General features: G+C 45.8%; 2 protein-coding genes across 6 annotated transcripts; both read left to right on the top strand.

The window, feature by feature from the left end:
* Window position 1: 1 nt before the first annotated feature.
* Window positions 2–25,997, top strand: LOC128342650 (zinc finger and SCAN domain-containing protein 20-like). Of its 5 annotated transcripts, XM_053290277.1 has the most exons (8): window positions 156–295; window positions 3,579–4,508; window positions 6,186–6,321; window positions 10,354–12,614; window positions 13,851–14,030; window positions 21,784–21,978; window positions 23,014–23,137; window positions 24,523–25,997. In XM_053290277.1, the coding sequence occupies exons 2-4, from the start codon at window positions 3,813–3,815 to the stop codon at window positions 11,184–11,186; spliced, it is 1,665 nt and encodes a 554-aa protein (XP_053146252.1). In that variant the 5' UTR covers window positions 156–295; window positions 3,579–3,812; the 3' UTR covers window positions 11,187–12,614; window positions 13,851–14,030; window positions 21,784–21,978; window positions 23,014–23,137; window positions 24,523–25,997. The 5 variants fall into 5 exon arrangements, with proteins under 5 accessions (XP_053146251.1, XP_053146253.1, XP_053146252.1 ...); XM_053290276.1 differs by lacking the exon at window positions 156–295 and adding an exon at window positions 2–141 and having other exon boundaries at window positions 10,354–14,030; XM_053290278.1 differs by lacking the exon at window positions 156–295 and adding an exon at window positions 19–92 and having other exon boundaries at window positions 10,354–14,030.
* Window positions 24,831–25,523, top strand: LOC128343921 (zinc finger protein 774-like). Its single transcript, XM_053293353.1, has one exon. It carries the CDS (start codon window positions 24,831–24,833, stop codon window positions 25,521–25,523), a length of 693 nt encoding a protein of 230 aa, XP_053149328.1.
* Window positions 25,998–27,125: the final 1,128 nt, after the last annotated feature.

The following is a 27,125-nucleotide window of genomic DNA, read 5'->3' as shown; positions in this document are numbered from 1 at the left end:
AGGAAATTGGAAGCCGGGGTGGGAGCGAGATAGTCAAATTGGCAATCTTGACGGCATTTCTTGTACTACTGCTTGCAAGCAAAGCAGAGCAGGTGCTGTGAGTTCTTCTTTGCAAATAGAGAGCTGAGAGGCTGGTGCATGGTGAGAGCAGAGTGATTATTTTGGGGAGATATTTGGTGGAGGAGGAGTGGAAAGAACAAGAAAAGGAGCTGGAATGGAGAAGGGGCGATTGCTCAGTGGTACAGTACCTGCTTCACATGCAGCAGTTCCCAGGTGCAATCCCAGGCATCTCCAGGTAGGGCTGTGAAGGACCGCTGCCTAAAACCTTGGAGAGCTGCTGCCAGTCACTGTGGATAATATTGAACTAGGTGGACCAAAGCTTTGACTCAGCCTTTGGCATTTTGTGTGTGTTCATTGGAAGCATTCCTAGCTTAGTGGTGGGGGCAGCACATGTTCTGCATTCAGAAAGTGGTCCCCTCCCAGGTTCAGTCCCTGGCATCTCCAGGTGGGGTCCTGAAAAAATCTTGTCTAAAATCTTAAGCTGCTGCCAGACCGTGTAGGGAGCTAGATTAAACAAGGGCCTGACTCAGCAGGAGGCAGCTTTTATATCAGGAGCAGCCTTGGGTGGCTCAATAGCAGAACTCTTGCTTTACATGCAAAAGGCATGCAGGTCTGACTTATAAAGCAGCTTCACATAAGAACAGCCCTGCTGGATCAGGCCTAAGGCCCATCTAGTCCAGCATCCTGTTTCACACAGTGGCCCACCAGATGCTGCTGGAAGCCATAGGCAGGAGCTGAGGGCCTGCCCTCTCTCCTGCTGTTACTCCCCTGCAACTGGTACTCAGAGGCATCCTGCCTTTGAGGCTGGAGATGGCCTATAGACCTCCGTCTAGTAGCCATTGATAGACGTCTTCTCCATGAAGTTATCCAAACCCCTCTTAAAGCCATCCAGGTTGTTGGCTGTCACCACAACATTTTGTGGCAGAGAATTCCACAAGTGGATTATGCGTTGTGTGAAAAAGTACTTCCGTTTGTTGGTCCTAGATTTCCTGGCAATCAATTTCATGGGATGACCCCTGGCTCTAGTGTTAAGGGAGAGGGAGAAGAATTTCTCTCGATCCACTTTCTCCACACCATGTATAATTTTATAGACCTCTATCATGCTGTCTGATTGGCATGTTAGAAGAAACAAACAAGCAGGCATTCTTCCTTCCCTCGCTGAAAAAAAATGTGAGGAACAGGTTGCTTGTTTTTAAGGCCACTTCTCTCTTCCCTGCCCTTATCCTATGTTTTTAAAAGCAGCCTGGCACTGACTGTAGCTCAGTAGTAGAGCATCTGCTTTGGGTGTGCAGAAAGCCCCAAGTTCAGTCCTGGCATCTCCAGTTAGGGCTAGGAAGGACTCACCTTTGAAACCCTGGAGAGCCTCTGCCAGTAATGTAGGCAGTGCTGAGCTAGATGGACCAATGCCTGACTCTGCATAAGGCAGCTTCCTATACAGTCATCCCTTGCCACCTGCTAAGCTTCCGTTCTGGCAAGACCTCACCGTTGGCAAATTTGCAGTTGGCAAGGCATTAAAGTCTAAGGGAAATAGGGGTAGGGGAACCACGACTGCAGAAAGACCTAAAAATAACGGGGGAAATAAATGCCTTGCCAAATTTGCAGTTGGCAAGGCATTAAAGTCTAAGGGAAATAGGGGTAGGGGAACCACGACTGCAGAAAGACCTAAAAATAAAGGGGGAAAGATTTGCTAAAAAAAATCCTGTAGTGTCACCAAGAGCTGCCAAGAATGAGCAGATCAAACCTCTGGACACTTTTTTGAATCCTCCAAAATTGTTAAAAGGCATTTTAAATTGGCAGGGGACAGCAAGGGTCACCAAGAGGAATGAGCAGATTGAACCTCTGGAAAACACCCGCCCCCCCCCAATCACTGAAACTCTGCCAGCACTAAAAGACCTCGCCAACCATAGATACTTGGGTCACAGTTGGCAAGACCTGTCACAATTTCCTGTCACAATTTTGCATATACTCTAAACCGTGGTTGGTAGAACCGTGGCTGGCAAGGGATGACTGTATTTTGGAGATGGGGTCAGAGCTCAGGGGTGGACCTTCTGCTTCGCATGTACGAGGTCTCCGATTCAGTCTCTGCTCTCTCCAGATAGTGTGGGGGAAAGAGCTGCCGCCAGTCACTGTGGACAATACTGAGCCTGAACTGACCAAGGATCTGACTCAGAAGGCAACTTTATATGTTCAGCCCAGTAGCTGCCGGTATGAGCACCGAGAGGTGGTGGTGAGAGGCACCTTTAAGTGTAAATTAATAGGCGCTTAGCTCTGCTACTTCTGCATCTGAACGCTGCTCTAGCAACAGCAGTGCACTACCCAGCACCCCCTGCAGTGGGGGATTGCCTCTGACACTTACCTGGCCGCCGGATCAGCTACGCAGAGGCCAGGTGAGTGGTGGAGGTGATCTTCCGATACAGGCGGTGCTAGGCGGTGCGCTGCCGCTTGGGGCAGTGTTCAGGTGTGTGGTGGTAGCGGTGGTAAGTACCTATTAATTTACACTTAAAGGTGCCTCTCGCCGTCCTCCCCACCCGCCTGGTGGCACCCACATCAGCTGTAGTTCAATGGTAGAGCACTTGGTGGTGGTGGTTGTTGTTGTTATTATTTTATTTTTAATTTGATTTCTATACTGCCCTTCCAAAAATGGCTCAGGGCGGTTTACGCAGAGAAATACTAAATAAATAAAATGTAGCATGTAGAAGATCCCAGTTTTGGCTCTGGGTTATCTAAGAAGGGCTGGAAAAGAACCCTGAAGTGCTGCTGCCAGTTAGTGTAGGCTGTGGGCTTAGGTTCGTTAGGAGCATCCCTACCTCAGTGGTAGAGCACACGTTCTGCATACAGAAGGCCTCAGTTCAATCCCTGACATCTCCAGAGAGGAGCGGGAAAGACCCCTGCCCACAACCCGGGAGAGCTGATGCCATTCAGTGTAGACCATGGTTTCTTAACCTTGGGCCCCCAGATGTTGTTGGACTACAACTCCCATCATCCTCAGCCACAAAGGCTGTGTCTGGGGATGATGGGAGTTGTAGTCCAACAACATCTGGGGGCCCAAGGTTAAGAAACCCTGGTGTAGACTGTATGATGCTAAATAGGCCCATGGTCTCACGCAGTATAAATCAGTTTCCTATATGTCTGTATTTTGTCACAGCATGTGGGCTGTTTCCTTCTTTTTTTTCTGGCAAGGTTGCTGTGCCTTCAGTAGCTACGTAGGAGGCAGAACTCCATCAGATGAAACTTGCCCCAGTACTGCATTTCTGTCCCTCACACAACATTTGTTGTGGTTTTCCTGTTTTATGTTGGGTAATAACCTTGTGAATTCAGAGTCGAGATGTGGGATAATGTCCAAAAAAATACAAATTATTTTATTTGGATTTATTTTGTAGCTCTAAACAAAAGAAAATACCAGTCAAACAGCAGGAATAAAGGCATGTTATTAATCAGTCAAGCTAACCCACGCTTTTTCCTTTCCCTTTTCTTCCTCTTTTCTTTGAAAATTGCTCCACTCACTTCTGTTGGGTCAGAGGTGCCGGAGTGCTGTGTGGAAAGAACTGTGTTGAATCCATGGACCATCCCCAGTTCTGTCAATAGTGGTAGAAGGCCAACGGCAGGAAGTCCCCTAACATTTTGCTCAGCGGGGAACGGAGCTGAGCTGGGATCATTCCCCATAAGAGGAAATGTCTGCAGCTGAAGAAGGAGAAGCCTCGTCCCTGTGTCCCTAGTTCCAATCTGCACTTGAACGGTGGCTGCAGCTGGGGATGGCATCTGAGGGGCAGGGACCCCCTGGGCCCTGGAGAGAGAAAGGATCAGAGGATGTGCCCCAGGCAGGTGCTATGGGGCAGTTTCTGAGATGGACAGCGGAACGGGTTAAAAAGGAACTGGGTGAGGGGCCGCTCTCACAGCACTGGGAAATCCAGTGGCAGGCATTCCTGAAGGCCATCTGGAACCCTCACTCGGAACAGCTGCTAGAAAACGTGCCCAAGCGTGATAGCAAAACCTTCCTTTCTCACTCTGAGGGAACAGCTCCCATTGCTTTGCTGAGTGCAGAAGACTTCCTGGGGACATCCCGACAACCCGGAACAGAATATCCTGGCAACTTGGACTCTGGGAACTGGGGAGCTTCCAGGAAAGTGAAGGAAGAAATCACGAGTGAGGGTGCTGGTGGCTCAGAGACACAGCGCCAGCGCTTCAGGCAGTTCCGCTACCAGGAGGCCGAGGGGCCCCGCGAGGTCTGTGGCCGCCTCTGGTTCCTTGGCCATCAGTGGCTGAAGCCAGAGAGGCGCACCAAGGAGCAGATCTTGGAGCAGATAATTCTGGAGCAATTCACGGCTGCCCTGCCCCAGGAAATGCAGAGCCGGGTCAGGGAAAGCAGCCCGGAGACCTGCTCCCAGGCAGTGGCCCTGGCAGAGGATTTCCTGCTGGGGCAAAAAGAATCCAAGAGCCGGGAAGAACAGGTGAGGGTGTGTGTGTACTTCTCTTGGTCTTGGGAAGGGGCTTGGAATGTGATTTCTTAGCAGGCAGAGACCTTCCCCCACCCCAGCCAAATCAGGGATGACTCCAAGGCAGGCTTCCCCAAACTGCGGCCCTCCAGATGTTGCTGAATTACAACTCCCAGCATCCCGAGCCACAATTTATAGTGGCTGGGTGTGCTGGGGGTTGTAGTTCAGCAACATCTGGAGGGCTGCAGTTTGGGGACGCCTGCTCCAAGGGGTAGCAAGGGGTAAGGTTAGGGTTCCCACTCCTCCTTTTGCTCCTGCATCCACCACACTGCAGTTTTACAGCAATGTGTCAGACAATAAAGGTAAAGTGTGCCGTCGAGTCGGTGTCATCTCCTGGTGACCACAGACCCTTGTGGTTGTCTTTGGTAGAGTACAGGAGGAGTTTACCATTGCCATCTCCTGCACAGTATGAGATGATGTCTTTCAGCACCTTCCTGTATTGCTGCTGCCCAATATAGGTGTTTCCCATAGTTTGGGAAACATACCAGCGGGGATTCGAACCGGCAACCTCTGGCTTGCTAGTCAAGTCATTTCCCTGCTGCGCCGTTAGGTGGTTATTGTCAGACAATAGTCATGATATATTATGGTTCTATACCTTGAATTAATTATTTTGAAAGGCCTTGGTTGTTTAAAGAAGCCTCATTTCACTCTCTTCTCTACCCCAGAACAAGATGCAGAGGTGAGTGCAGCAAGGCACTAAGGAGGAGACTCATTAATCACCTTAATTACCTTACTTGAATGAATGAATGAATGCCTTTATTACTTGAATGAATGAATGCCTGTTGGTCAAAGACCAACAGACATTAACCAATACATAAAGATTACCTTACTTAGTATTTAATGTATAGCAAAATCTTGACTTCTCTAATAGCATTCTTCGTTACTCTTTTGCTTCCCCAGACCTCCTGTTGTAAAGTTGCCCCAGCCCCAAATAAAATCATGTGGTGTTGTGGTTACCTTTTTATACTGACCAGTCTAATAGCCCCAGGAGATTTACACTCGATAAAACAGCAAAAAAATGACCACCAATCAAAATAATTAAAGCAAAAGTTAACGCAATAAAAAACCTAAAACCCATTGAGGGCCGGTTTAAAAGAAGAAGTCTTAAGGAATCTCCACGAACATTGTTAAGTCTAGACCTTCTGTGGGAAGCACATCCCAAAGTTTAGGAGTGACCGCGGAAGTAGCCGAATCCCGCATTGCCACTAGACAAACCAGTGGTCACTGGAGATGGACTCCAAGAACATAGGAACATAGGAAGCTGCCATATACTGAGTCAGACCATTGGTCTATCTAGCTCAGTATTGTCTTCACAGACTGGCAGCGGCTTCTCCAAGGATGCAGGCAGGAATCTCTCTCAGTCCTACCTTGGAGAAGCCAGGGAGGGAACTTGAAACCTTCTGCTCTTCCCGAGTGGCTCCATCCCCTGAGGGGAATATATTACAGTGCTTACACTTCTAGTCTCCCTTTCATATGCAACCAGGGTGGATCCTGCTTAGCTATGGGGACAAGTCATGCTTGCTACCACAAGACCAGCTCTCCTCTCCTTGATTGCCTTAATATACAGTGGGGGTCGTGCAGAAAAGGGCACTCACTTAGGTTGCAACTATTTAATAGGTGCTACTATTTCAGATTCCGGGGCTCGTCCAGGAGGTGACACTCAATTTCTCCGATGAGGAGGAGAATGAGCAGCCTCCGTCTGAATCCGAACAGAGGCTTCTTGGTGGGGAAGTCAAGCAGAAGACCGAAGGGGATGACAGTTCATTGGGTAGGGGCCTGTTCTGCCGTATTTTTAATGGTTGCACAAAAGCCCTTGCATGCCATATTTTAAACCAGAGGAAGGCAGAGTTTAGGCTTCCAAGGGTCAACTTTTCTTTCACTAGAAACTTGAGAGCTCGCAGCACAGAATAGTGGCTTGGAGAGGTGGAGCCAGTCACAAAATGGTGGCTTGAAACAGTGGAACCAGCCCCAGCATGGCAGCTTGTATGAAAACATACATCAACAGAATAAGGGGTTTTAACTTCAGGTGATGCCATTCATGTGCTGGCTCAGTGCCTAGAGGTCAAGCTCAGGCTTTATCCCTCCGAGACTGAATTGCTCTTGTTCAATTTGCGATCTGGCCAATTGCCGTGTGTGAGTTTATCTCTTGATGGGGTTGCGCTCCCCTTGAGAGAGACAGTTGGGGATCTGGGGGGGTCCTTCTGGACTCATGGCTCCTGCTTGAACAGCAGGTGGAGGCCGTGGCCAGGGGTGCCTTTGGCCAGCTTTGGCTGGTCTGCCAGTTACAGCCTTTTCTCGACTGGCAGGCCCTGGCAACAGTAACTCATGCCTTAGTTACCTCTCGCTTGGATTACTGTAACGTGCTCTACCTAGGGTTGCCTTTGAAAACAATTTGGGGGCTTCAACTAGTCCAGAATGCAGTGGCCCACCTCCTCATGGGTGGCCGTAGATTTGAGAGTGTTACACTTCTTTTATGGTTGCTGCACTGGTTGCCTGTTTGCTTCCAGGTCCAATTTTAAGTGCTGGTTCTCACCTACAAAACCGTTATGGGCTTAGCACCTGTATATCTCCGGGATCGCCTCTCTCAGCCAGTTGTATCCCGTCCTGTGAGGTCTTCTCAGTTGGCCCTCCTTAGTGTCCCGGGCCCTGGTGTAGTGAGTGGTGTCTGGGCCCTTAGGAGGGCCTTCTCTGTGGCTGCCCCTCTTCTTTGGAACACCTTGGGCCCCCTCAGATTTGTTCAGCTCCCTCCTTAGTGGCTTTTAAGGCCCTTCTCAAGACCTACCTTTTTTGCCCTTTATTATTATTATTTTTTAATATTGTTATTGTTACTATTCACTGCCTAGAGTCTTTGGAGGAGAATACAAGAAAATTTTAAATAAATAAACAAACAAACTTCAAATCCTCCAAATTTGAGGAGGATTTTTCTGGAGGACAAGAGGGAAAGGCTGCTGGGTGGGTGGGTAGGTGGGAACAGGAGAGAAAGTAAAAGCAGCTCTGATCACTTAAAGATAAAGAGGCTAAAAATGGTGCAGTCATGCCCCCACTCAGCCAACCAATCAGATTTGTAGTATTGGTGGTACAGGGAGGGAGAGAGAAGCAGACCTCAAAGCCTGGAGCTTACCCAGACATCAGGCTTTATCGTGGGTTAACTCCGTTCGAATTTGCCCCCCCCCCAAAAAAAAAAACTGATGCAAGAGAAATAGATTTTTTTTTTTACCCTGGACATGAATTGGGCTAGACTCTAACACACAATGAAAAACCCAAATCGTGTATGAAGTGCTCCCCAATATACCCCACGGACTTCAGCATGGATCTGGCTGATGTGTGCACACCCTCCATTCCGAGCTAAAAGCCTGTCTGGAAATGCTCCTGAAGAGCTACTTCAGATAAGCCTGGGGGAGCTAATGAATGCTTGCTCTTGCTTCTGTGCTAAAAAGCCATTCAGTCATAGATTATTATTATTATTTACATTTTATATCCCGCTCTTCCTCCAAGGAGTCCAGAGCGGTGTACTACATACTTAGCTAAGTTTCTCCTCACAACAACCCTGTGAAGTAGGTTAGGCTGAGAGAGAAGTGACTGGCCCAGAGTCACCCAGCAAGTCTCATGGCTGAATGGGGATTTGAACTCGGGTCTCCCCGGTCCTAGTCCAGCACTCTAACCATTACACCATGCTGGCTGTTAGTGGATCCTTCTTCTTCTTCTTGCATATTCAAGCAATTTCTCTCTCTCCACCCCAACCCCAGTTAGTTCTAGTGCCACCCTCAGGAGGAACAGAGAACGAGTTTACTCCTCTGTCCAAGGTCCCAACTCTAACATTGTATGATTCTGTGGGGGCAAAGAGATGAGGTGCGAGGCTATAGATGGCACTGAAGGACAAGGGTTGTTTCCCATGGAAACCTCCTGCCTCTTCCCCCCACAACTATGGGGACAATCTGCAACCAGAGATGTGGGTTGAAAATTTTCCATGGGGGGAAAAATCCAAACTGGAACATTTTTCAGAAAATGTCCCCATACTTTTATTTTTCCCTGGAAATTTTTTCATTTCTTCTTCTTCTAACAACAACAACAACAATAATAATAAAAAATAATCTTTATTTGTTAGCCACCTGATAAATTGTTCTCTGGGTGGCTCACAACAGAGGATTAAAACATATAATCAAAATGCATATCACATTAAATCATAACAGACAAAAAAGGTGAAAAGAAAACACAAAATACAAAGCAGCTTAAAAATTCATGTTAAAATTAGTTAAAAATCAGATCAGATCTGAAAATCAGAATTTAAAAGGCCTGAGTGAACAAAAAGGTCTTTACCTGGCATCTAAAAGAAGCCAGGTGAACCTCACTGGGGAGGCTATTTCATGAACAGGTGCAACCACCATACAGGCTCTCTCCCTGGTAGCCACCCGCTTCACCTTGATTGGCAGGGGCACCGGAGAAGGGCCTCCGAAGACGTTAAAAGTTCAGGTTGGGACATATGAGGCAAGGCGTTCTCTTAGGTAACCCGATCCCAAGCCATTTAGGGCTTTAATGGTTAAAACCAGCACTTTGGATTGGGTCCGGAAACGGCCTGGGAGCCAGTGCAGCTGACGAAGCACGGGCGTAATGTGATCGAAACATCCAGTCCCAGTTAATAATCTTGCAGCCCTATTTTGTACCAGCTGCAATTTCCGGACAGTTCTTAAAGGCAGCCCCACATACAACATGTTGCAGTGAGTGAGAGGTTACCCAAGCATGAGTAACTGTGGCCAAGCTCTCTCTGTCCAGGTAAGGTTGCAGTTGGCGTATCAGCCAAAGCTGATAAAAGGCGCTCCGAGCCACAGTGGCCACTTGAGCCTCTAGTGACAGTGCTGGATCAACAAGCACCCCAAAAACTCCTCCTTTCATAAAATACATTAGTAACAATGGACATCAAAGCCATCTGAGGCAAACCTGGCAATTTCAAAGCTGTAATTAATGTCTGTGCAGGGTGTGAGAAAGAAACACGTATGTTTTATTGATTTTTAATCAGGAGGGTACTAGGGTGTTTTGTTTTTTAGGGCAGGGCTGCAGAACTTGCGTCCTCCAGCTGTTGTTGGCTTACAAATCCCATCATCCCTGATTATTGGCCACTGTGGCTGAGAATGATGGAAGTCTAAGAACAGTTAGAAGGCCAACATTGTGCAGCCCTGATTTAGGGTATCAGGGAAATTTGTACAGTAAGATTTTGAGGGGGAAATATGCAGATTTTGTGCAGATGAGATGAAATACATGGGAATTTTTTCCTGGGTGTTTTTCACACAGGGCTTTTCATTCGCATCTCCTCTGGAATGGAGGATGTGCATTCACATATTGGCCAGATTTACCCCGAAGTCCCTGCGAGCTATCAGGGAGCACTTCACACATAATTCAGGTTTTTCATTGCGTGTTTGAGTGTAGCCCGGTTTATATCTGAGGTAAAAAAAACGCACTTCTGGTGTCGTTTGGGGGGGGGGGGGCAACTTCAAACTTGCAGTAAAGCCTTGCAGTAAACTTGCGGTAAAGCCTGCTGTGTGAAAAACGCCCTGGAAATTTTCCAGAAATGCATCCAGGGAAATCTCAGTTCAGTTTTTCCAGAAACCTCGCATCTCTGTCTGCTGCATTGGGGACAAATCACGATTAAAACTTAGTTTGCAATCCTGGTTTGTAGTAGAAAACTACAGTTTTCCAGATCAAATGTCATAAGATACTTAGCATACCAGAACTTGAGTCATACTGCTAACATAGCTGTGGCCTTGTCCTCCTCTCATTTCTCAGTCTCCTCCTTTTTAAATTCCAGCAGATGATACATGGGAGAGTGAGAATGAGTGGGAACCACATGAGGCGTGGTCAGAAGAAAGCGAGGGTGAAGAGGAGGAAGAAGATTTGGGGAATCAAGCCGGCCTAAAATTGCAGGAGGAAAATCAGTCAGAGAAGTGGAGGCAGGAATCTCTCGCTGGCCAGCTGGGGACCTTCTATGAGATCTCAGCCCATCAGAAAATGCGCCTTGAGAAAAAGCAGAGCACGTGCAGCGTGTGTGGGAAAGGCTTCAGCCGCAAATCGAACCTCCTTCGGCACCAGAGAATCCACACTGGAGAGGAGCCCTATAAATGCCCCGACTGTGGGAAAAGATTCCGCTGGAGCACAAGCCTCATTGCCCACCAAAGAATCCACACAGGAGAAAAACCACACAAATGTCTCAAGTGTGGGAAGAGCTTCAACCACAGCCAAAACTTCACCAGGCACCAGAGACTCCACCGAGGGAAGAAGCCCTATAAGTGCACCAATTGTGGGAAGAGCTTTCGGTGGAGCTCAAATCTGGCAATACACCAGAGAATCCATGCTGGAGAGCAGCCTTTTAAATGTTCGGACTGTGGGAAAAGTTTCAGCTACAAATCCAGTCTGAGCAGGCACCAGAGAATCCACTTGGGAGAGGAGAGATACAGTTGCCCAGTCTGTAGGGCAAGCTTTGCTTTTAAATCAAGCCTTATTAGACATCAGAGCATCCACTTGGAAGAAAAACCATATCAGTGCTCAGACTGTGGAAAAGGTTTTAGCCATCGACAGAACCTTATTACACATCAGATAATCCACACAGGGCAAAATCAGAAAAATGGCCAATTTATACAATAAACTTCTGTCCTAAACTGAAGCTTAGTAGACAAAAAAGAATCCAGTAGGAATGACGCAGTCAGTCAGTAGATCAGATTTATGAATGCACAAGAAGAGAGGAAGAAAGAGGTGCTCCTGAAACCAGCAAATAACAGAACCAAGAGAACAATGAACAATATATACTAGACATATTTTATAAAAGGCAATAGAGAACAGTCATAGTAAAAATGAACCTGGGTACAGGCCCCCTGAAATGGAGGGTATAGATAGGAAGTGTACTGCTGTACCTGCATTCAACATAAAATGTGAATAACTGTACCTGCATACAGATCTGTACTGTGTACCCTGTAAACACGTGAATAACTACTGTGTACAGATCTATACTTAGCCCCATTCAGACATTATTTTAAAAAAGGAGGCTGGACTCGATTACAGCCTCCAAAAGCTTACACCTGGCACATCAATCATTCAGGTTCCTTGATGCCTCACTCACTCACTTACAGCATTTGTCTAAAAGAGGCAAATGCTGTTACTCTTGGGGCCTGGGATCTTAAGATCTAGGGCAGGCTTCCCCAGCCAGCGGCCCTCCAGATGTTGCTGAACTACAACTTCCAGCATCCCTAGCCACAATTTATTGTGGAGGGCCGCAGGTTGGGGGAAGCCTGATCTATGGAGTTTAGGTTTATGTCCTCTTAATGGACTTCTGATGCCTTATTCATGCTCTTTATGCCGTCTTATATCCCTGTCATTTTATGCCTTTTGTGCCTTTTATACTTTGTACTTTATGCTGGTTTAAGACAGTAATAATACAGATTGATTGATTGAAAGCAAGATGGCAAGTGCTTCTGTGATTGGGAAACGCCTGCGTTGGAGCCCCTCAATCACATGTGCCTGCCGTCCTGCTTACAGCATTTGCTGTAAGCGTGAGCGAGGTGTCAGGGGACCTGAATGATTGATGCACCAGGCAGGACTCCTGGTAAGCTTCTGGAGGCTGTACCCGAGTACGTTCTCTTTTTTTAATAATGTCTGAATGGGGCTCTTGTCTACCCTGTAAACATGTGAATAACTGTACCTGTGTACAGATCTCTACCCATATACACTTTGGTGTTGGACCTAATGTCTGAATAGGGCTATACATGAAAGCTCTGTTCAGACATCATGTTGAATACTTACATCAAATGTACAGCAGACACAGGTACAGATCCAGTTATTCACATGTTATCCTGAACACAGGTACAGCAATACACCTCTGCACTATGCATTTGAGAGGCCTGTACCCAGGCTCACTTTTAAAATGAGTGCAGGTACAGTCATTCACACAAAAACATGTATGACTGGAGCCCGTCTTGCAATTGCGGAAGCACCTGTCATCATGCATGGGACTTTCCCCTCCCTCTTTGCCCCTCTGTACATGGCTGCAGTGGGGTGATTTTATAATGCTTCAATGAGGTTTGTATAGATACCTGTACACTCATACCAGTGTCTGAATAGGACTAATGGGTCCTATTCACATGTTATGTTGAATATTTACACATTCAGACATTGCAAGAAACTGGTTTATGAAAGCAGGATACCTGTAACTGTGCTGGATGTGCAAAGGGATGAGGGACGAGGAGGTCTGCATTCAGCCAGTGTCGAATGATTGGTTGGAGGGGAAGGGATCCATCAGAAGATCAGAGCATATCTTTTATTGATCTTTCTGTAGCTTACAGACAAGAATCATGTTTCCGTATATAAGATTTTTAAAAATACTTTATGGATTAGTTAGATCTTGCTTAAGATCCTCAGTTGGAGATTGTTGGATATCCAATGTAACTTGTCCCTGGGCAAACCTACAAACTTTGGGATGTTCTCATTTGCAAAGAGGTGGCACCAATCTCGTTTCCAGTCAAATGTGGATAGAAAAGAAGAGCAGCACCAAAGATCTGAAAATAAACCAAAACAAGAAGCAAAATCTCAAACTGATGTTTTAGAGGGGGGGGGGTTCCAACCTTGGGTCCCCAGATGTTGTTGGACTACAACATGATGGAAGTTGTAGTCCAACAACCTCTGGTGTTCCAGGCTTGGAAACTCCTGCTCTGAAACAGAAACACAGATTGTGCTATGTAATATGTCCTGCTCATTTTGACTTACAAGCTTCTTTGGGAGCATTGCCCAATGTTTTCACAGCAGTTCGCTTCACATGTGTTTTTATCAGCATTTGAAACGTGTTAAAGCTTGCTTATCAGAATGTGAAGTTAAATCAGAAGTTTAAAACATGTTAAATCCAGCCAATGCCAAGCCTACAAATTCTGAGACAACATCATGATTCTGCCTCTGTGTTTGTCAAAATATATTAGGCCTGTTCACACAATCATTTGAATCTGAGTTTAATGTGGCTCACCCACATTAGTATGATCGTATGAACCCATGCCAAGGTGGGCTATAAAACACCTTAGCATGCGTTCTTACAATCACTTCAGTGTTGGTAACCCACATTAAGCTCATATTCAAATGACTGTATGAACACAAGCCTATGTTTTGGTTGGTTTTGGTTTATAATGAAATTGAATAAAAGAAGATTTTTCTTCTTAAAGGTGGGAGGAAGGGGGTGGGGAATCAATTTTGGGGGGTTGGTTAAATTATATATTTGTTACCTTCTTGTGACCTTCATGTAGAAAACCTTTGTTGTCTCTCCAATCGCAGTTGGGAATTTCAGCTCTCCTTTCTCCTTGCTCTCCCCTCATTCCCACCCACGTGTGAAGTTTGTTGGGCTCCTCGCTGACCTGTGTGCACTGAGAAAAGAAATGAACCTCCAGGAAAAGACAAACGTGTATCAAGCTATCCCAAATCCTGCACCTAAGAATTCTGAACTTGGCGACCTGTGTAAATGAAAACAATGTGCCTATGTTTATATTTTGGAATTATTATTTCATGACTTGTGAGAAGAGGAAAGGAGCTGTTTGGGGAGGGCAAGCATCTGCAGAGCTGCTCATAGGTTACCTAGGAAACTGCCTTAGACTGAGTCAGACCATTGGTCCATCTTGCTCAGTATTATTTACACTGACTGGCAGCAGCTCTCCACATTTCAGCCAGGCATTGAACTTAGGACCTTCTGCATGCAAAGCAGATGCTCCTCCACTGAACTGTGATCCTTCCCTGACATAGGTACCTGTTTTCTACTGAGTCAGGTTCTTGGTCCATCTAGCTCAGTATTGTCTATTCTGACTGGCAACAGCTCTCCAGGGTTTCAGGCAGAGGTCTTTGTTCCCAGCCCTACCGAGGGATGGGAGGAGAGCTGGTCTTGTGGTAGCCAGCATGAATTGTCCCCTTAGCTAAGCAGGGTCTGCCCTGGTTGCATATGAATGGGAGACTAGAAGTGTGAGCACCGGAAGAGATTCCCCTCAGGGGATGGAGCCACTCTGGGAAGAGCAGGAGGTTCCAAGTTCCCTCCCTGGCAGCATCTCCAAGATAGGGCTGAGAGAGATTCCTGCCTGCAACCTTGGAGAAGGTGCTGCCAGTCTGTGAAGACAATGTTGAGCTAGGTAGACCAATGGTCTGACTCAGTATATGGCAGCTTCCTATGCTCCTAATTGTCCTATTTGCTAAGCAGGGTCTGTCCTGGTTTGCATTTGAAAGGGAGACTACATGAGACCCCTGCTAACGGAGCAAAGAGACACATTTTAAAGTGGTGGTTTAGCAGGGGGAGAGCCACTGGCCCTGTCCATCCCCAGCACAGCATCCCTCCAGTGGCAGTTGCTGGTGTCTACCTTATGTTTCTTTTTAGATTGTGAGCCCTTTGGGGACGGGACCATCTTATTTATGTATTACTCTATGTAAACCGCTTTGAGAGTTTGTTGAGGAGTGGTATATAAATATTCATAGTAGTAGTAGAAGACTGCTAGCTTTGGCTAGTGCGCCAGCTGCATCACATTCTCGAGAAGGCTGATCTTGCCACTGTTACTCACATCTTAGTCATGACACGGCTAGATTACTGCAATGCGCTCTATGTGCCTTGAGATTGTTTTAATGAAGGGTGGTATAAAAACCTAAAAATAAATAAATAAATGTGAGCACTGTAAGATATTCCCCTTAGGGGATGAGGCTGCTCTGGGAAGAGCACCTGCATACTTGCAGGCAGAAGGTTCCAAGTTCCCTCCCTGGCAGCATCTCCAAGATCGGGCTGAGAGAGATTCCTGCCTGCAGCCTTGGAGAAGCCGCTGCCAGTCTGTGAAGACAATACTGAGCTAGATAGACCAATGGTCTGACTCAGTATATGGCAGCTTCCTATGTTCCTAGAGATGCCAGGGATTGAATCTGTAAACAAGTGGTCAACTACTGGTCAGTAATGTATGAAGCTGCCTTTTAGTAAGACAGACAATAGATCCATCTAGCTCAGTATTGTCTGTTCAGACTGGCAGTGACTTCAGTATCTCAAGCAGGAGTCTTTCTCAGCTCTGCCTGGAGATGCTGCCAGGGATTGAACCTGGGACCTTCTGCATACAAAGCAGATCCTCTACCTCTTGAGCTACGGTCCTTTGCCAAGGACTTTACGAGGGTGAGCCCCTGCCCTAGTTCTGCATGATGTGAGACCACTGACTCTGATCCTTTTCATCTCTGTGCGGAATGAGTTTTGTTCTGGGTGGCAGTATCAAGGTACTGTGTGCGCACCTGCATTCAGAGTGGGGCCTTCTTAATTCAACTTGAGCGGGATCTACAATTTTTTTTCCAGTTCAAATTTTATTGAGTTTTAACAATAATAATAACCATAACAATCATCACAATCATAATGAACACAAATTGACTTCCCGCGCACCTCTTTTCGTGATACCAACTATAAATTTTACCCTTATAGTAATATTAATTAAACCTTCCACCACCATTAATCAGCCCAACCTGCATTTCAGATTTCAAATCCTGCTGTAAGATCCATAGTAGGGAAATAATTCTTTAAATAAACCAAAAAGGGTTTCCAGTCTTCCTTGAAACGTTCTAAACTTTGGTCTCTAATCAGTGTTGTAAGTTTTGCCATTTCCGCATATTCTAAAGTTTTTATCAGCCAATCTTCTTTTGAAGGCAGTTCATTAGTCTTCCATTTCTGTGCATATAATATTCTGGCCGCCGTAGAAGCATACATAAAAAAAGTTAAATTATTTGTAGAAATTGCTCCTTGTGTTATTCCTAGCAGGAAGGATTCTGGCTTCTTAGGAAATGTCACTTTAAGTATCTTCTTCAATTCATTGTATATCATGTCCCAAAAAGCCTTAGCCCTCCCACAGGTCCACCACATATGAAAAAAAGTACCTTCAACATGCCCACACTTCCAACATTTGTTTGAAACGTTTTTATACATCAGTGCCAATTTTTTAGGCGTTAAATACTATCTATACATCATTTTGTAATAGTTTTCCTTCAAAGCATAACAAACAGTAAATTTCAAATCACTTTTCCATAACTTCTCCCATGCTGCCATTTCTATATTATGTCCAACATCTTGAGCCCATTTTATCATAGTTAACCAATTCCTCTCTTGTCTCCTCCAAAAGTAATAATTTATACATTTTGGAAATTAATTTTTCATCATCTTGACATAATTCCTTCTAAAAATTCAAAATCTGATCTTCAAATCCAACTTTAAGATCTTTCTTATACATCTCATTTAACTGATAGTACTGAAACCAATCTCTAACCACATTTTGTAATTCATTTAAAGATTTTAACTTACAGTCCTTTCCATGAAAATACAACAGATCTCTATACGTACCCCCAGCCATATTAACTGCATATTATCTGCATATTAACTTCTTTACATGATAAAGCTTCAATCGGGAATATCCATAACGGAGTTTTTGGTTCCAACCAATTTTTATATTTTAACCATACCCTCATTAAACTCCTTCTTACATAGTGATTCAGAAAATCTTTATGTACTTTAGTTTTTTCGTACCATAGATAAGCATGCCATCCAAACCTTCTATCAAATCCCTCCAAATCGGGATCTACAATTAACTGAGTGGACATCAGAAAACATTGGCCCTACCCACTCCTAGCACAGTACCTCCAGTGACTGTTGCTGGTGTCTTATCTTGTGTTTCTTGTGTTTCTTTTTAGATTGTGAGCCCTTTGGGGACAGGGATCCATCTTATTTGTTTGTTATTTCTGTGAAAATTGCCCTGAGCCATTTTTGGAAGGGTGGTATAGCAATCAATCAATCAAATAAAAAATAAATAAAATAAAATAATAAAATAAAATAAAATAAAACTTGTGAGCATGTACACGCCTTAAGGGGAACAGTGTGTCAGACTAGAGCCACCACCCCACCCCTGGACAAGCAGTTTTGACTGGTTGCTAAGGCCACTTGCAGTTTGTGAATCCTTGTTATGGTTACTAGGGCCAAAGACTGCCTGCTGATGTTGCTTTGTCGACCATGCGGGACAGGGCTTTCTCAGTGGTTGCCCCCAGGATGTGGAGGTCTCTCTCTCAGATGACATCCACTAGGCTCCCACTCTTTTGGAGGAGAATGATGACTGCCCTTTTTATTCAGGCCTTTGACCAAGGAGAAGTTGATTTCCTTTTAGTTGGTTGTTGCTTGTATTACTTGATTTTGAATATATTTTAAATGAAGTTCTTTTTTATGACAAATATATTACTATGACGGATATTTATATACCACTTTTAAGAAAAGTTCCCAAAGTGCTTTACATAGATATAAATAATTAAATTAAATTAAATTAAATTAAATGGCTCCCTGTCCCCAAAGGGCTCACAATCGGAAAAAGAAACATAAGGTAGACAGCAGCAACAGCCACTGGAGGGATGCTGTGCTGGGGATGGATAGGGCCAGTTGCTCTCCCCTTGCTCAATAAAGAGAACCACCACTTTAAAAAGGTGCCTCTTTGCTCAGTTAGCAGGGAAATTAGTTTTTAATATGTTCACTGCCTTGGGGTCCTGGGAAAAAGTACAGTATGTGCTGTCCCACTTGTGTTTTTTGTGGGTGGCGGGTGGGGGCACACTACTGGGAGAAAGACTCTGTAGTGCCAGACAGCCACTAGCAGCTGGAAGATGAAGGAGACAGAAGTGGCTAATATAATAACTTTGGGTTACAGCCCATTTGACCCACGAATATACCCCTTAGGTTCTGGCAACACTTCTCTGTGTTCTGCCAGGCCCTAAGAAAAGGAGAGCTGGTCTTGTGGAAGCAAGCATGAATGGTTCCCTTTGCTAAGCAGGATCTACCCTGGTTTGCATTTGAATGGGAGACTACATGTGCAAGCACAGTAAGATATTCCCCTCAGGGGATGGCGCTGCTCTGGAAAGAGCAGAAAGTTCCAATTTCCCATTCCCTCCCTGGCATCTCCAAGACAGGGCTGAGAGAGACTCCTGCCTGCAATCTTGGAGAAGCCGCTGCCAGTCTGTGAAGGCAATACTGAGCTAGATAGACCAATGGTCTGACTCAGTATATGGCAGCTTCCTATGTTCTATATTTAAAAGAAAAACAGAAAGGAGACACAAACCGCCACTGGAGAGACACTATGCTGGGTTGAAGAGGGCGAGTTTTTCATCCCCTGCTAAACAAACACACACACACTTTGTTTGTTAGCCGATCCATAACAAATTGTTCTCTGAGAACATATATTATATTATTTATTTATTTATTACATTTGTACACCGCCCCAAACTTTCGTCTTTGGGTGGTTAACAAGTTAAATAAATAATAAAATCAATAATAAAACAAGTTAAAATATATACTAAAACTTAAAACAATTTAATAATTTAAAAATCAACTATGAATTAAAACCTTAAAATTTAAAAATTTATATGAGAGCTGTCACTTTCAAAGATGCCTCTACCCACTTAGCAGGAGACGTTTAATGTTCCCAGAAGATTTCTTCCTTAGCAGTAGTATTTAGTGGTCGCTAAGAGTCGATACCGACTTGACGGCACTTAATCAATCAATCAATCAATCAATCAGTCGTATTTAAAGTGCCACAAGGCTTTTCGTTCCTTTTTGCCGGATACAACAAATGAAGGCAGTCAGGTGAGCCCCAGGGGGTGTCCCGCTTTTGTTAATCCGAAGGTTAAAAGCACAGAGCCCCGGTTCCTAGAGGAGCGTGGGAATTTGGGGGCGGGGCGGGAGGCATGGCATTGATAAGGAAGGTGATTGGCTGGTGTTGTTTCTGTTCGTACGCCCTTTTGGAAACTGGATGCAGAATTTCAAAGGTAGCACTGGAGTAGAAGATCTGGTAGGTAATGGGGCGTGAGTTTAAGGGGTGGGAATAGAAGGAGGTATGAATGACTGCAAGAGAGGGGGATATGTGGAGAAGGAAATAGACTTATCAGAAATATCCTGCCTCCTCGGCTGCTCCTATGCCTTTTAGCAGAGAGTTCTGCAGAGCAAATCAGTGTGTGGAACTTTTTGCTGGATGAGGTTAAACTAGAGTTGCCAACATCCCACTGCCCGAATAAGGGATGCAAGGCGGGCAGTAATTTTTATTGTTAAACTTTATTGTTAAACTTATATACCACCTTTCATTAAAGCAATCCCAAAGGTGGTAATTGGGAGCCTGAGTGCTATATGTGCCTTTACCGTTTTCAGCTTAAACTATGGTATACGTTACAACTTAGACTGCTTCTCTGCTTATTGATATCACCATGGGTAGCCAAACTTGGTGTGATGTAATTTTGTTTTCTAGAAAGAAGTGTTGTTAATTAGTAAAAACAGGTTTCACACATGAGCACAGAGGTTCACCTAGGTAACTTCAGAGCCTGGACCTAAAGGCCTTTGAAGGGTGGCCCCCATCCTCACTTCAAATTAAGCATCATTTTTTAACATGTAGATTCTTGAGGGCACAAACCATGCCACCCAGGACAAACTAAAGAGGATTTGGGGGCCCCCAGGTGGTGTGGAGGCCCTGGACTTTGGCCCTGAAGTCCAGGCATAAGAGTACCTCTACATGAGCACTATCTAGCAGTCATCGCTTGCATGACTTTCATGATCCTGGTACCTGGAGAATGCTAACAGTCATTGATGGCTGTTAATGTTGATGTTTTTGTTAATGTCCCCAATATGGGATTGTTGGCAACCCTAAACCTGCAGCCCACCAGAACCACAGAGTACTCCGGTAGGGACAGGGGAGGAAAATGAGTTGGTGCTCATTATTTTATTAGTGAAAAATAACTGGTTTGATCTGAGCCACAGGTTCTTCCCATTAGCTGAAAATAAGGGACAAATAGCATCCTGTAAGGGATGGGCAATTCTGGGCTGAACAAAGGGATATCCCGCTAATAAGGGTCTGTTGATAACATTTGGTTAAATATGATCACCTGTCATTGTTCTCGATCAAACTGTGGTTAAAGGGATGGACTGATACCGATTGCAAGTTGGTAACCTAGGAAGGGTTTGGCTCTCTAGGCCTTCCACTTGTGTGCGCACTACTCCACAGATCAGGAATAGGTAGTAATTTATCTCTTCCCAGACAGGACTTCTGTACCTTTTTATAAGTCAGCAGACAGACATTCCACAGGTAAAAGCTCCCCTTCCTCTTCACCACTATATCTTGTTCCTGTTGTATTTCTGTCCTGTCTTTCAGGTTATAAGCATTCCTCTCAGGATTGCTTTAAAAACTGAATAAAATAGCCAGAAATATACAAACACACTCCGCGAGAGAAATGATTTTAAGAAAGTGTGTGTGTGTATGCATATGTATATAATCTCCTGCTCTTCCTTCCTAAGTTAAGGGCCAAATTGCATGGGGTTCCTGGTTGGTTTCCAATTCAGGCACAGAGCCGGCTTAGACCTGTTTAGCTTTGGCAAGAGGCTTGTATTATGTGCCTTTTTAGCCTATACTGTAGGATAGAGCTTCCCAGATGTTGCACTGCATGCCGCATCATCCCTAGCCACAATGTCTAGTAGCCAGAGATGATGGGATTTGTAGTCCAACAACTGGAGAGTCTCTCAGGTTGGCCACCCTTGCTCTATTGCTGTTGGACTACAACTCCCATCATCCTTGGGCACAATGGCAAGAGATTATGGAATGCAGCCCAACAACAGCTACAGAGCCTCAAGCTGGCCACCTCTGTATGTTATCCCCATCAAAATTCTATCCTTGCAGCAGCCCTGTAAGTAAGTAAGGCATAAGGTTACCCACTGTACCAGCCATACCTCTTATGCCTTTAGGAACGGTTCTTTAGGACTTGGAAGTGAATAGTGCTGATTTGTTTCCCCTTAACTTGTCCTGCTTTCCTAACTAAAAGATGGTCAAAGATAACCTTGATCTCTGTCATGAACGGCTTTTCCTGCTATTTTCTGCAGATCAAGCTGCTATTAAAATGTACAAGAGCAGGCCCACTTTTTTCTGGTCAGTTGGCAATCCTAGTTAGGCTGAAAAAGTGTAATTTGTCTGATATCCTTCAAAATCTCTACCGTGGGGGTTCTCAAACTTGGGTCCTCACGTTGCTGGACTACAGCTCCCATCATCCCCAGCCACAATGGTTGAAGGCCACTGTGGCTGGGGATGATGGGAGTTGTAGTGCAGCAACGTCTGGGGACCCAAGTTTGAAAACCCCTACTGTAGAGGGATCCCTTAGACTGTCTCATTTGGTAATACACTATTCCTTGTTTGTATGTCTTTTCACCAAGGAGCAACACATTATCTACAGTGCGGGGGGGGAGTTGGTCCCCCAGCAGTTTTGATACTTGGCTACTTGGATCATTTGAGTGAAGCTGCCCCCTCCCCCTGGAAGTGGCTGTGGTGCTGGAGTTGGTAGCACCTTTTGAAGCAGAAATCGGCTGCAGCCCAGAATGAAAATGGAGAAGGACCCAACGGATCCAGAAGTAGGTAGAGAGAACCTTGATGTCAACCTGTCTGGGACTCTGAGTGAGTTTCTGAATGGGGCGGCACCCAAATGGATTAAACGGGAAACAGATTTGGGGCTCAAACAAAACTGGGAAACTGGGTGGCAGGAATTCAAGACCACAGGATCCTTTCTGTCAAAACGGAAAGCCCCATGCTTTGCCTTGGCCCTCCAAAGTGGATGCCACTGAAACCTCTCGGCTCTGCTTCAAAGAGGCTGCAGGTCCTAGCCAGGGACCTCGGACAGGAAGCGGGGTTGAAACTCTTCAGCATTCCTCTGGAGGGCAGGGCGGCTCCATCAGCAGAGTAAAGGAGGAGACTCGGGATGAGGACATGGTTGGTTTGGAGACAGGGCGCTGGAGTTTCAGGCATTTCTGCTACACAGAGGCTGAGGGCCCAAAGGCGGCTTGTGCCCGGCTCCAGGAACTTTGCCTTCAGTGGCTACAGCCGGAGAAGTGCACCAAGGAGCGGATTGTGGAGCTGGTGGTCCTGGAACAGTTCTGGCCATCCTGCCGCTGGAGATCCAAAAGTGGGTCAGGGGAAATTGACCAGAGAACTCCTCCCAAGCAGTGAGGCTGGCTGAAGAGTTCCTTCTCGGGCAGCAAGAGGTCAGGAGATGGGGTGGGGGCAGCAGGTGATTGTCTGTTATCTGAACAATCCTGGGGGGCACTAATTTTTTTTAAAAAATATTTCCATCCCACCTGTCAAAATTTTCCCCAGGTTGCAGAACTAAGCCCTTATTGCAGAATCTGTGTCAGAATGCAGATGCCTTTAAGAGCCGAGTATAAATGGTCCTTTTCATAACATGTATTTACTTTGTTTCTCCTTACTTTTCACCCATCCCTTGAAGGCAGGGGTTCTCAAGCTTGGGTTCCCAAATGCTGTTTAATTGCAATACCCATCAACCTCAGCCAAAGGCCACTGTGGCTGAGGATGATGGGAGTTGTATTCCAACATCCTCTAGGGATGCCAGCTTGAGAACTCCTGCCTTAATGAGATGCTCATTGCTGTTTCAGGTGCCAAGCCCATCTGGGGAGGTGGATGGGTGTTTCTCCAAAGCAGTCCAAACTTGGATGGATGCTGGTCAAAGGCCACTTTGCAGGGTGGTCAAACAGGAGAGCGAAGATGATGTCATCTTTGGTGAGAATGTTTTATATTTAAACCAGTGTATGCTCTGGGGAAGGTGAACTGGTCTTGTGGTAGCAAGCATGAATGATCCCCTTTGCTAAGCAGGATCTACCTTGGTTTGCATCTGGATGGGTGGCTACATGTGAACACTGTAAGATATCCGCCTTCTAGGGAATGGGGTCCTAGCTCAGTGGAAGAGCACCTCCATGTTAGCATGCAGAAGGTTCCAGGTTCACTCCCTGACATCTCAAGGTAGGGCTGGGAGAGACTCCTGCCTGAAACCTTGAAGAGCTGCTGCCAGCCAGTGTAGACAATACAGAGCTGATGGGCCAATGGTCAGACTTGGTATACGGCAGTTTCCTATGTACTGGCCCCCTGTGGACAGAAATGGCTTTTATTTGCCTTTGGGTATTTAGGCTTATACACAAGTCATAGCCGTACATTATGTTCAAGACACATAGTTTAACCCTATGCAGACATTATATTGTATCTGTGTTCAGATGTCTGCAAACAGACACGGTTTTTATGTGACTGGCTGCACCTGTGTGTTGTGTTCTATCCACTGGTGGAGGAAGCCAGCCGGCGACCTGTGTTCCTCCCACTGGTGACCCCCCCCATGTCTCCTGCGTCTGATGTCAGAGGCTACTGTCTGACATCGGATGCAGGGGGCATGGCTTTGCTCCCAAACGGGGCCACGCAGCCCCATTTGAGAGCATATTCTGACCAGCACCGTAGTCACAGCATGGCAGGAAGAGCAGCTCCTGGCCATGCTGCGAATGCACTGCTGGGTGGTATTGGCCCTCAAACGGGGCTGTGCGGCCCCATTTGGGGGCAAAACCACGCCCCCTGTGGCTGACATCAGATGTAGGGTGTGTGGCTGGGGCGCCAGGTGCGGCCCCTGATTTGCAGTGGCCTGGGTTCTTTGAACCTGTCCACTCAATGCTGGCTCCGCCCCTTGTTCTATCTAGTTATCTTCTGTGTTTTGTTATTTGGATGTTTGTCCCAGTGGAGATCCTGCAGGGCTGCTCAACCTCGGCCCTCCTACAGATGTTGGCCTTCAACTCCCATAATCCCAGACTATTGGCCACTATAGCTAGGGATTATGGGAGCTGTAGTCTAAAAACAGCTGGGGGGGGTCTGAGTTGAGCAGGCCTGGTGTGGGGGGTGGAAAGGGGAAGGAGGAAATGGATTTGTTTTAGTTAAATCTGCATAAGTTTTCTTTGTGTGTATGAGGGAAGCGGCTATAAAACACTATGTTCATTTAAAAAGTGAACCTGAGTGCAGGCCCCCTCAAATACCTCTTACCCCTATCATTCTTCACTGAAATGAACTTGATTTCAACTGGTGGGTGTGTGCATGCCCACCCTCTAGTTTTATCATGTTTCTCTTTATTCTAGGAAGAGATGGACTGATTAGTGAAACTGAAGGACAGTCATTGGGGCTATTGTGTGCCAAACCTGAGCATGAGGAGGTGGAAGAAGAGTCTAAACATCTAAAGAGAAAGATGGATACCCAGGCAGAGAAAGAGACAGGTTGGGGAGGGACATCACATGCCATGCAAGAACAGGCTCTAAAAGGAAATGGTCATCCATGTCATCATGCACTTCTCAGCCCTCTGAGGCGGGATGTGCCCAAATGTGGATTCCCAAATTGCAAGAAAAGCTTTGATTATAAAGCAAAACTGATTACACCCCAAAGGATCCAAATGGGAGAGAAACCATATAAATGCTCAGTATGTGAGGAGAACTTCAATCAAATCCTGTATCCTAGACACTGCAGATGTCACATGGAAGAGAGCAAGTATCTGTGTGCATCCCGTATTGGTGAGAATCCATATGGGTGCGCAGAGCCCGAATCAGTGCACAAACTAAGCTTCGACCCACAGCAGCCTCTTAAGCATCTGAGAATCCACAAGGAGAAACCCACTGTTGGAGAAAGTTCCTCTTCTCGGGTAAGATCCAGAAGACCTTGGCAGAGACGTGCTGATGAGAATCCCCACCAGTGCGCTGATTGTGGGAAAAGCTTCCATTATAGGTCACAGCTGATTAGGCATCAGAGGGTGCACACTGGAGAAAAACCCTATCATTGTGCAGACTGTGGGAAATGCTTCAGCCAGCGCTCGCACTTCAATGACCATCAGAAATCCCACAAGGGAGAGAATCCATACAGATGCTCAGACTGTGAGAAGAGCTTCAGCTATGTATCACAGTTGCTCATACACCAGAGATCCCACACGGGAGAAAAACCGTTTCCCTGCCTGGATTGTAGTCGGCGTTTCAGTCGGAAAGCGCACCTCCTTCGGCATCAGAGAAATATCCATGCATCCGTACAGCCAGCACAGTCTGAGTCTAAACAGTTTGTGACTCGCCAAGCTAAACACAGCACCCTGGGAATGTAGGCATAGCAGCACGCAAAGGTGCTCATCCACTCATGTTTTTGTTGGCAACAAAAACTGGAGGTCTACTCAGTTCCCCCAGTAGGCTACCCTGTTTGGCTAGTGGGCCACATCCAGCTCTGTATGGGAGGTCATGTTTGTTGTGAGAAATTCTGCTGTCTCATTATGATGCAGAAACAGGGAGAGACAGCAGGGGCATGGAGACTTAAAACAAATGGAGCAGGGACTGCTTGCCACAGAGAGGCTGTTGCTTGGCAACAGTAATGTGGGCCTTGCTTCCTAGGCGGCTGTGAGGAAGATGGGATTCACATGAGCCGGCAATAGCTTTTTCACAAAATACGATGAAAAGCAAACCTCTAGTCACGGGATAGGGGTTTGTTCCCAGAGAGGTTTTGTCTCCTGTGGGCAGCACACTTGTGTGTGTATCTATGTATAAAGCAACTCGTTTGCTGAATAAAACATACAAAAGAATCAAAATGACTGTCTTTCAGGTGACTATGTAATTTATATATAAAATATTTGCCCATAAATTCTGTCCCGTCACTGATGGCGTTCATGGTTTCCGTTCTTGAAAATCCTCACAATCACCGTGCTAAGGTGAGCTGGGCTGGAAAGGAGTGACTTGAGGCACAAGGCTGAGGTCTCAAACTACAATCCTCCAGCTGTTGGACTACAGCTTCCATCATCCCTAGTCACAATGGCCAGTAGCCTTGAATGATGGGAGTTGTAGGCCAACGTCTGCAGTTTGATACCCTTGGCCCAAGGTGGTCCCCCAGTGAACTTAATGGGGATCTGAACCTAGTTCTGCCCAAAGTCCAGCACTCTAACCACTACACCATGCTGCCTCTCATATTCCTCATCTTGTGCCTCACAGCTTTTTCATGCTTCCTCAGATTTGTCTCGAAGGATTTTCCTGTCATAAATCATAAACAAAGAGATCGAAGGTAACTTCCCTCTTCCTTCTCTCCTGTCCGAATGTTTTCTAGGAATGATAGAACATAAAATACACTTAAATCGGGGATTCTCAAACTTGGGTTGCGTGGTGTTGTTGGACTACAACTCCCATCATTCTCAGCCACAACAGGCAAAGGCAGCTGGGGCTGATGGAAGTGGTCCAACTACAGCCAGAGGCGTATCTAGGGGAAATAGTGCCTAGGGCAAGCACTGAAATTGCGCCTCCTGTCCAAATATCTGACACCCATCTTTCAGATAACTTTACCATAATATCAGCTCAAAAATACAAGTCAAGCTTGTTAATCTTTAATCTTTCAAAAACTATTTAGCAGTGGATGTAGCCAGACCAAAAATGCTGGAAAATGACAAATTTCAGTATGCTGGGGCTCATGAAATACCCAAATACTATGTGGAGGTGCACTTGGAAAACTAAACAGAAGTGCCTGTCTAATTCTCCACTATGCATTGTAGCATCACTATTACATAAGTTTTAAAAATCAATGGAGAATTTGACTTTCCCCAGATACTCGGAAAATAATCAAAGGATATGCAGAGTAAACTGTGTCACTGCTTGGAATATATTCTAGTATTCCAGAAAGCCAGTTAAAATGAGAGAGAGCAAGAAACTTCCAGTGGGCCTTAATACTAAGG

Source organism: Hemicordylus capensis, chromosome 2 (assembly GCF_027244095.1).
Source record: "Hemicordylus capensis ecotype Gifberg chromosome 2, rHemCap1.1.pri, whole genome shotgun sequence".
NCBI lineage: Eukaryota > Metazoa > Chordata > Lepidosauria > Squamata > Cordylidae > Hemicordylus > Hemicordylus capensis.
Note: the sequence above shows the minus strand (reverse complement) of the source record. Positions and strands in the feature narration are given on the sequence as shown.